At 40.9% G+C, this 10,651-nt stretch overlaps 1 protein-coding gene across 2 annotated transcripts in view; it reads right to left on the bottom strand.

Moving 5' to 3' along the window:
* Positions 1-837: 837 nt before the first annotated feature.
* Positions 838-10,651, bottom strand: part of LOC131300425 (F-box protein PP2-B11-like) — a 36,530-nt gene continuing 26,716 nt past the window's right edge. For both annotated transcript variants that reach the window (XM_058326271.1, XM_058326272.1), the window contains exon 3: positions 838-1,561. In XM_058326271.1, coding sequence (XP_058182254.1) covers positions 1,135-1,561 — 427 coding nt within the window. In that variant the 3' untranslated portion in view covers positions 838-1,134. The remainder of the gene's footprint in view (positions 1,562-10,651) is intronic.

Raw genomic sequence — 10,651 nt, 5'->3', positions numbered from 1 at the left:
CATATTTTCCCGTACATCAAACGGACTCAAAGCTAGTGTCAGACGTAATCAACTATTATTCATAACACTACATGCTGTAGAATCACTACCATGTGTTTCAGAAGCTAACACAAAGGGGTGTCAGCGTGCCCAGGCCCATGCACACGCTAATTATTCTCACATATTATACTAGTTTTTAGGCTAATTAATATACTCCATTGAATTGACCCTTGCAGGCTTGCAAGCCTTTTGGGTGAAATCTTTTCTTAAAATATTCCTGTGTGGGAAATAATTTAAAAAATCTCAAGTTATCCATCATTTTTTATCGTGTATAAGATTAAATGCTGGCATCTACACACAATTTATACTTCATCCATCCCTTTTTGAGTGTCTTCTAGTATTAAAAAGACGTGCAATTTTTGTATGTCTGTATATAGTACTATTTTTCAACTTCTATGTAGTTTTTTAAATTGGTGTAAAATAATTTTAAAAGTTCTACACAGAAGTGCTTTATTTTATGATCTAATAATTACATGTTTTTTCATATGGAATAGTTAAAAAGTATAGATGTCAATTCATCAATACTTTATTTTTTGACATTAACGTAGAAATATTTGCGGTTCGTTCCCACTAAGTACAAATCCTGACAAATGTTGTCAAGACTAGTTCAAGGAAATCAGAATGAATTTCATTCTTTTTTTTTCTTTTCTTTTTCTTTTAGAATGAATTTCATCATTTAAGCAACAACATTCTTGAATGCATGTTGCTTCTTGTATCTTGATAGAATTGGAGGCCATATTAGCAGTGTATCCACAACGCAGGGCACAATTAAATGTGCAGATTAAACCGCCATCTTACTTATCCCAATTCAGTATATTCTAATGCATGTTCGAATTTAAAGAAACGAAATGTTCGCAAATATGTAGAAAACAAAAAAAGGTGAAAGCGGTAACTTTCCAATCCAAAATCCAATCAGGAACCAATGCATTCGGCTTGCAATATATACGTGCAACGAGCCATATGCAACGTTCCAATTCAAGCTGAATATGTGGCGAATGTACGTTTTCATTCTACGTGGGCTTACGAATCATTTCTCCATAAAAGACATTTCTCCATAAAAGACATGCTGAACCATGCCTAGCTCTTCCTTTTTATTTAGGCAGTATCTTTAGGCCGAACCTCAATGCCCTCCACAATAAGTCTGCTCTTGCCTACCCTGACCTCCCTCAATCTCATCTCCACTTCACCCTCATCTCCTTTGTCGTCGTAAAATTCCCCCAGTTCAATCTCCATCCTCCCGTCCCTTCTCATCTGAGGAAGCCGTCCATTTTGTTCTCTGGGCAGATATCTCACCGTCTCCAACGTCAAATATACAGTAAAGCTCATATCATCTTGATACCCATCTTCTAATTCCTTTACAAATCTCACAGAGGACTTCACTGGATATTCAAGACCACAACGGTCTGCGATTTTGAAAATGAGGTAAGCTGCATAAGTGATGTTTGTAGATAGCATCGCAGTGTTAATCCTGCCCCAAATATCAAGCCAACAAACAAACAAAAGCTGGGCCACCTCTGGGAATCTGCACATGCTATGCACATATTACTCTTGAATCCAACTGGAAAATTTACGAAATACATACTCGTAGGATCCATTGGAATAGATGTGCATTCTGAATTGAGCAAAACTAATTTTCAATTTCACCGAAAGTATAGGAAGTTTAGCTACAGACACTTCTGAAACTAAAGTAGAAGATGGATCAAACCTAGAACACTGATTTTACTAAGAATCTTTGTCGAACTATAATCAGATTAAATAGACCTTCAAAATTTTCGTGATAAAACTTTGAAACTCAATGTCCGCCATTCATATGTACCCGGCTAAATTCAAATCTTAGTTAATAATGATTCATTCCTTTAAAATGCACATCTATCCAAACAGGCCCTAAGGCTCAGTCCAAATGAGAGCAAATTTGAAGGGATGGAATAAGATTTTGGATTAGGTACTTGTTCGGCTCTGAAATAGCTCAAGGACTGAGCGGACGTGCCAGGACTTGTCGCGTCCAACGTAAAGGACCGAGTGCCCTTTTTCTGACTTCTTAATTGTGAGGGCGAAAATGCTGCAAACCTAAGGGCTGGATTGCAGTGTTGGTTCGTGGTTTTGCCTCTACGAGCGAGGACTTAATAATTTTCTAACCGTGTAGGAAAAGAAGTAACAACGTAGAATAACTTTATTATATCGTAATAATAAAGTTGGGGATATAAGAGAGATATGAATAACTTTGTTATGTCGTAATAACAAAATTGGGGTACAAGAGAGAATTTTTTTTTTTTTGATCCGCGGGTACAAGAGAGATAGAAATGAGATAATTGCTTCGCTGGGAAGGCTTTGGTTTTAAGCGATGAGCTTGATTGGTGTGTGGACCCTTTTTTCATCTTGTGAACTTGCATTTATAGGCCAAGGGTTTTCGATTTTTCTGCATGCAAAGGCCTTGTTGTCCTCCTCTTATGGCGCCATGTGTCCTTTGTAACTTCCACTTCATGAGATAATAGGTAGTTATTGGAAGTTATAAAAGATCATGGGCAAATACTGCACTGGTCCAGATTTGAGCCAAGTTTCCCGCCTTCACCACGAGCTGACATGTGTCCCGAGTTGGCTCTAGATGTTGCCAAGTGTCCAAAATAACTACCCACTAATATATTTAGTGGGATCATGGGTGATTATTGGAGGTTTAAAAGAAAACCCACATGTTTTCTTTTATCATGGGAAGTTACTGGAAGTTAAACAAGAGTAATGGGCCACCCTCTTTCCTCTTTTCGTGGGTATCAAAAAGTAGTGGGTCATTTGACCAAGTCAAATGGCCATGTGGCAAATATTCCCACCAACTTGTTCCCATTTTTGCTCGTACAATTCCATTATGGGCCTCCACCTTCCAAGGCCAAACTATATATTCTCTGGATTCCAACTTAAATAATAAAACCCATAGCCCACAACTTTAGAATTTCAACCGAAAGGGATTAAAATTAATTGGGCCCAATTAATATTCTCTTGGCCCATTAATTTTAACTCAATACATCTCTATTTTTGGCCAAATTTAATCAAATAATAATTAAATGGCCTTCCAGCGCTAGCTCAAGATTTGGTGCAAAAAACGGGTGTAAACAGTACTAGAACTGGAATCACTTTCTAAACGAACAGATATCTGGTCCTCACACCTCCCAATTCGGAGTAGAATAGGATTTTGGATTAGCTATTAAAGTGTGTGTGAGAGAGAGAGAGAGAGAGAGAGAGAGACCTTGAGTCGGGCAAAGATATCCATATCCAGTATCGGGGATCATCTTTCCAAGCAATATCGAGTACCCGGGCTGGTAGAGCGTAACACTTCTTCCTGCTTTCTCTGTCTAGTGCAAAGCTCCGGAATAAATGGTATCAAGATATCGTATTAGTAAAAGATGCACACCAGATCCTCAAACAATTTTGATACAATAAGATTTCACTGTAAAATATGATACTGCAAAAAACATTTTTCAGGGGAGTCACTGTACAAAATCATTTTCTGGTGTGTATAAATATATTCCTCCAGATGGGAATAACCACATTTACAACTAAAGCACTCTCCTCTGGTTTCAATAGATGCAAAACATATAGCGGAATTGAAACGATAGCCCCTAAACCTAAACAAAGTAGAATTTTTTCATCACCACCCATAGGCTATAAAGCACCGACACCTCTAGAGGTCGAAGTATCGCAGTATCGGAACACGAGGGCATAGCGGGGACACGCGTGGACACGTATGGGACACGTCACGTGGCGTGTCCCATAATTTAATTTAAATTTTTTTCGGAGACACCGCTGGGGACACTAATAGGGACACAGCAGGGGCCAAACTGTAATTTTAAAAAAATTGAGGGTCAAATTGTAATTTTTAAAAAAAATTTGGGGCCAAATTATAATTTTTAAAAAATTTGTGGGTGTAAAACTAAAATTATTTAACACATGGCGTGTCTCCTGCCGTGTTCGTATTCCCTTTTTTTAAAATTTCTATGTCCCTGTATCCGAGTCAGTGCATCATAGCCCATAGAAAATCTCCATTAAATGTCGAAGACCGTGTCCATGTGAAAAGAGAGTCCAAAGAATTGAAGGCTACAGACGAAGAATGGCGATAGCAAAGCTAGAACAGAACCCGAATACAGAGGTCATTGAATAGTAGCGACATGTCGACGCTTCAGATCTCGACAAATTATTACCCAAATTTTTTTTTTTTTTTTTCGGATCTTTGTATGACAGACAGCGGCGAAGGTGGGAACTGATTTGGCTAAAAACATTTAACTTTCAAAACAGACAGATCGTTAAATTCAGCAAAAGTCAAAGTATCCACTTTGCCACTTTGGTGCAAAAATCTCAAATCTCAAATGTTGCCCCATTTCCCGGACATCTATCATTGCAAAAGGATACCCAAACCAACCAGCTTTGTATTTATCAGTCAATAGACGTGATTTCGAAGGGTAATGCTACATGGGCAGGGTATTAAAAATCTGCTCTCTCACTCTATGAGTATAGTCAACTTGTAAAATTTGGTCTTTTATTAGGACAGTAATGGAAATGGCATCACCGACACTAGCTTCAAATTTTTGTTCACACTATTGTATTCCCTGGCTACATTCGAATAGATTAGATCTATATGGAAGGTTTGCTTAATTTCCAGAGTATGGAGGAGGCATGTGTATTGTTGGGGATTCGATCGTCCAAACCCACAAGCAAACGCACACAATTGAAGAACAAATCAAGAACAGAAAACAATATAAAACAAGAAAGGAACAAGACACAAAGATTACGTGGTTCCGACTTAAGCTGATTGCTTAATCGTACGTCCACGGGGTGCTGGGGTGTTTCACTATGATGAAAATATGTCAGAGTTACAAAAGGAGGCAGCCCTAGCTTTGCTTTTATATGTGCAAGCAAGCTAATACTAAAAAATCCTAAAAAAACGCTAAAACCTGCGTTGGGCGGGACCCAAACCTTCCGGGTCATTTTTTACTGCAACTCTAAAATTGTCTTCACATCTCAACAATCTCCCACTTGAAAACATGATCAGACATCCAACCAATCATCAATTATCATTAACACCACCAGCACCCAGCCTCCCACTCAAGCTTGGAGACCCACAGAAGTTGAACAAGACTTCAGCTTCTCCACAGTAACCACCTTCGTAAACATGTCTGCCGGATTATTCCTTGTGTGAATCTTCTCCAAAGTGAATTATCCATCCTCCAACAAAGAGCGAATAAAGTGATACTTTATGTCAATATACTTGGTCCTCGAATGAAAAGCTGCGTTCTTTGCCAGATGTATTGCACTCTGACTATCGCTGAACAATTTGCAATTGTCCTGTTCCTTACCCAACTCTTTCATGAAGCTCCTTAGCCATACCATCTCCTTGCACGCCTCCGTGGCTGCAACATACTCCGCCTCTGTTGTGGAAATAGTCACTATTTTCTGTAGCCGCGAGACCCAATCAACCGCTGCACTCCCCAATGTGAAAACAGTACTCTTCCTGCTGTCAATGTCCCCTGCTAAATCCGAATCCATATATCCTTGCAAACAAATATCAGAACCTCCAAAACACAAAGCCAAATCAGAAGTACCTCTCAGATACCGCAAAATCCACTTGATTGCCTCCTAATGCTCCTTGCCCGGATTTGCCATAAACCTACTGACAACTCCCACTGCTTGAGCAATGTTTGGCCTCGTGCTAACCATAGCATACATCAAGCTGCCTACCGCCGAGGCATATGGAACTTTGGCCATGTAGTTCTTTTCTTCATCAGTTACTGTCCCTTTTTCCCTCGAAAGCTTGAAGTGACTTGTCAACAGTGTGCTAACAGGCTTAGCACCTTCCATGTTGAACCTTTTGAGCACCTTTTCAACATATTCCTCCTGTGACAACTTCAACTTTCGGTTCACCCTGTCCCTACTGATTCGCATCCCAAGGATTTTCTTCGCAAAACCCAAATCCTTCATTGTAAACTCCCTGGACAGCTGTGCCTTGAGATTAGCAATCTCATCTATGCTTGAACCTACAACAAGCATATCATCTACATACAACAAAAGTATGAGATACGATTTACCAAGCTTCTTAAAATAACAACAGTGATCCCCATGACATCTACTGAACCCCGTATTTGTCATAAAGGTATCAAACCTTTTATACCACTGCCTAGGTGCCTGTTTCAACCCATACAGACTCCTTCGAAGCTTACATACTTGATCCTCTTTCCCTTTGACAACATAACCCTCTGGCTGATGCATATAAATATCCTCCTCCAAATCCCCATGAAGGAAAGCAGTTTTAACATCTAACTGCTCTGAGTGCAAGTTCTCAACAGCCACAATATTAAGGACACATCTAATAGTACAAATCTTTACCACAGGAGAAAAGATTTCGGTGTAGTCAATACCTGGTTTCTGCTCAAAACTCTTTACTACCAACCTCGCCTTGTACCGTTTGCTCCCATCAGATTCTTCCTTAAGCCTGTATACCCATTTGTTGTGCAAAGCTCTCTTCCCCTTGGGCAAATGAACCAAGTCCCAAGTCTGGTTTGATGAGAGAGAATCCATCTCATCATCCATTGCTCGCTCCCAGTCTCCCTTAGTCTCCACATGTAATGCTTCCTTAAAACATTCTGGTTCACCACTATCAGTTAGCAACAAATAGTGTAAAGCAGGAGAATAACGCATTGGTGGCTTAACGGTATGTATAAACCTCCTGAGTGGAGGAGTCTGTGGATCTGCCTGTGGAGTAGGTTATATATTAATATCCTGAGGCTGTGAGATATTGTTGTCAGGGATCTCCTCAAACTCTACAAAGTCTGAATTTTCATTAGCCTCCTCGGGTTGATTCTGTCTATTTCTATACAAAACGGACTCATTAAATACCACATCCATACTCCTGTGTGTTTTTCGATTTTCAAAATCATATAGCCTATACTCATAGCTATCAGTACCATAGCCTATGAACACGCACTTTCGAGACTTAGCATCAAGTTTACCCCTATCACTCAATTCAATATGCATTTAGGCCATGCAACTAAATACTCGTAAATGAGATAAATTTACGTCTTTACCTGACCAAGCCTCCTCCGGCAATTCATTGTTCAAAGGAACTGAAGGTCCCTTGTTGATCAAATACGCCTCTGTATTTACTGCGTCAGCCCATAATTGCTTAGGTAATCCAGCATGTAGCCTCATGCTCCTTGCACGTTCTAGGATCGTCCTATTCATGCACTCAGCAACTCCATTCTGCCTTAGCTTATTTGGGATCGTTTTCAACCTTCGAATCCCATTTGCAGCACAGTAAGCCTCAAACTCACCATCACAATACTCGCCGCCATTATCAGATTTTAGACACTTCAATTTCTTCCCTATTTCATTCTCAACTAATGCTTTCCAATTCTTGAAAACACCAAACACATCAGATTTATGCTTGAGAAAATAAACCCATAATTTTCCAGTTGCGTCATCAATGAAAGTAACAAAATAACTGTAGACACCCAATTTTGGACTGTCCAGACCAGTTTACTTACGGATTTTGATTCTCCAATGATGATTACGGTCAAGAACATTCCAAGGTTAATGGTGTGTTTGACCTTTGAGTGTCTTGAACCTCATTTAAACCTATGTCGAGCCTTGTCCAGACCCTTCAAGCCAGAACCAAATGGCCTCAGCAAAACCTTACTTGCTTACGCCGGTACTATGCTGGCGGGCGCCGGTAAACTGCTACGTGTCAGTCATCGATCGTTGACTCAGTTACCACCGGCGCACGCAGGTACAATGTTGGCGTACGCCAGTCAAAGTTGGTCAAACCGTCACTATTCAACTACGTGTTCGGGACTTTTGTGGCCACCCTGACTTAGTCCACAGTCCCCTGATGATTATACTCTGTAGAGACGTTCCCCCTTCTCTCCTACATCTCCCATCACCTAGTCCCATGCATTTAATGCATGAGAGGCTCACTCACTAACCAAACCAGCCCTTAACCCATCTAATTTCAGTCCCTCTTCAGTCACCTTTTGGCTATAAATACACCCTTTGCATTCATTTGCAAGGGGTTACTTCCTTTAAGAGCTTTAAAGTCTTCTCATCTCTTTGCAGTTGGTTTGTTTGTTCTCTCTCTCTCTCTCTCCCCATTGAAAGAGAAAGAAAGCAGCCTCTTATATACCATTCACATTCATACACTCATCATCCATCTCTCAAACATCAAGTTCAAGGTTCAAACCTCCTACCAACCTCAAAACCAAAGGTATACCACCTTTGTGAAGCTTTCTGTTCTGACCCCTGAGGGGTGCTGGCAGGGTCAAGGCTAGTAATCAATACTAGTCCTGGCCTTAAATGCTAGCAAGGTCCAAAGATGTTGCCAGATGACACGTGGCGCACGCTAGTAACATTGAGCCGTACGCCAGTTATGGCTGTACGCGCACTACTGGCGTGGGGATCACCGATCATCCTTTTCCTGCTTCCTTTCTTATTTTGTCACCTTATAGCATGATAAAAACCAGTTTACTATTTTCTGTATTTTAGAACTGTATAGTTTTACACCTCAATACTTGTTTTCATTTACTTTGGAAGGCCACTGGGATCCTTTTGGTCATGCTCCAGAGCCCAGATGCTGTAAAGCCAAGCACTGTCCAAATAAAGTAACTGGCGTACGGTCACTTGTGACATGCGTATGGTAGTTAAGTCGTGGATCAGTGGCTGGCCCTTGCACGGCGGTTAAACCTTGGCCTCTGTTTATTTCCCCACACTGTTTATGAGGTTTTCCTTTCATTTCATGCTTTTAGATCTATTGCTGATGGCTGTACCTGCTTAATATCTTCCTTATAGATTGCGTGGTTTATCCTAGGTGTGCACTGATCCTTCCAGAGCCCAGAGGGTGGAGAGCAAGGGTTGTAGTTTTAAACTTACTGGAGTACGCCGGTTTGTGTGTGGCGTGCGCAAGCGGGATCTGCATGCGGTGGTTAGCCAGTGCAAGCAGGTTTCTTCTTGCGCACGACACCCCTGGCCAGTAAATTCCAGTTTGATCGAAACACTCACAAGTGCTTGTTCTCAATCTATAATACTTGTTTAGATCATCCACACATCATTTTTGCCATATGTATGCAACTTGTCACTGCTTTAACCCCATCTAACTATTCCCCCGCCCTAACTGGCTAGAAAATGATCAATGAGAGAAAAATGCAAACGTTTTACAAAATGCCCGAGTAGAGATCGATCTTCGGATTGGGCGAGAGGGGTGCCATAAAACCCTTCCCCTCTCGTAACCTGGCTCCCGAACCTTAGATATCGAAGGTAACGACGGTCCAGTCTACAAGCCTTTTTCAAATAACAAAACGTAGCAAAACGTTTCAAGTTCGGTTCCTTGGGTGTTTCACCGCTAAAACCCGAGTGGCGACTCTGAATCGAAGCGTTTCACCGCGCTTTTCCAAAAAGGGCACACCCGATTTTATGCATAAAAATGAATTTTTTGGGACGTGTGCCCACAATAACGTGAGCCACCAAGAGAAGATATCTGAGATGGTCCCCACACGTCTGTATGAACCAGCTCCAACTTCTCCGATTTTAGAGTCCTTGCCACCTTTGTAAAGCTAACTTTCCTCTATTTCCTGAAGATACAATCATCACAGAAGTCCAAGTCTAGCGACTTACAACCCGACAATTTCCCTGCACATAATTCTGTAGCACATCCATGCGTGAAGTAGCATGGAATGAGGCTCCCGAGTCTACAATCCAAGACTCATCGTGAGAATCCAGCGAACAAATCAAGGCTTCATTATCCGATTTCTCGAAAACATTGACGGTGTTCTTACCCCCCTGATAATTCCCGTTCTGCTACTTTTTCGGTGGTGCTTTACAGTCTCGCTTCCAATGCCCCATCTGTTCTTGATAGCAGTTGTTGGGGATTCGAACGTCCAAACCCACAAGCAAACGCACAAAATTGAAGAACAAATCAAGAACAGAAACAATATAAAACAAGAAAAGAACAAGACACGGAGATTACGTGGTTCCGACTTAAGTTGATTGCTTAATCGTACGTCCACGGGGTGCTGGGGTGTTTCACTATTATGAAAATATGTCAGAGTTACAAAAGGAGGCAGCCCTAGCTTTGCTTTTATATGTGCAAGCAAGCTAATACTAGAAAACCCTAAAAAAACGCTAAAACCTGCGTTGGGCGGGACCCAAAACCTTCCGGATCATTTTTTACTGCAACTCTAAAATTGTCTTCATATCTCAACATGTATATGTTATAAATCTTGATAGGATATGCTTGGCGTCTTGCCTCATAATCATAATATTATCGTGGTGTTATTATTCAACGAGAAATCAAAGAAGGAAGAGGATGCGCTTCGGACCATGACCGTCCAGTTAGCAAGTTTGTGGTCCCTTTCTGGGTTCACTTTCATGATTCAAACCTTTCACAATTCAGAAATCTTTCTTGATTCAGAGCTTGTTGAGAACATCAACCAAGTCAAAAATCAAGTTGATCGGACACTGGTTGATACAATTTCACAATGAATGAGTTAAACGAGTTTCGATTCGGTTTTGTAATCGTGTTATGTTCCAAAACAAATGTGTACCGAAATCGTATCAAGCGATATCCGATCAACTACGGACAGTT

Source organism: Rhododendron vialii, chromosome 9a (genome assembly GCF_030253575.1).
Source record: "Rhododendron vialii isolate Sample 1 chromosome 9a, ASM3025357v1".
In the NCBI taxonomy this organism is placed as follows: domain Eukaryota; kingdom Viridiplantae; phylum Streptophyta; class Magnoliopsida; order Ericales; family Ericaceae; genus Rhododendron; species Rhododendron vialii.
Note: the sequence above shows the minus strand (reverse complement) of the source record. Positions and strands in the feature narration are given on the sequence as shown.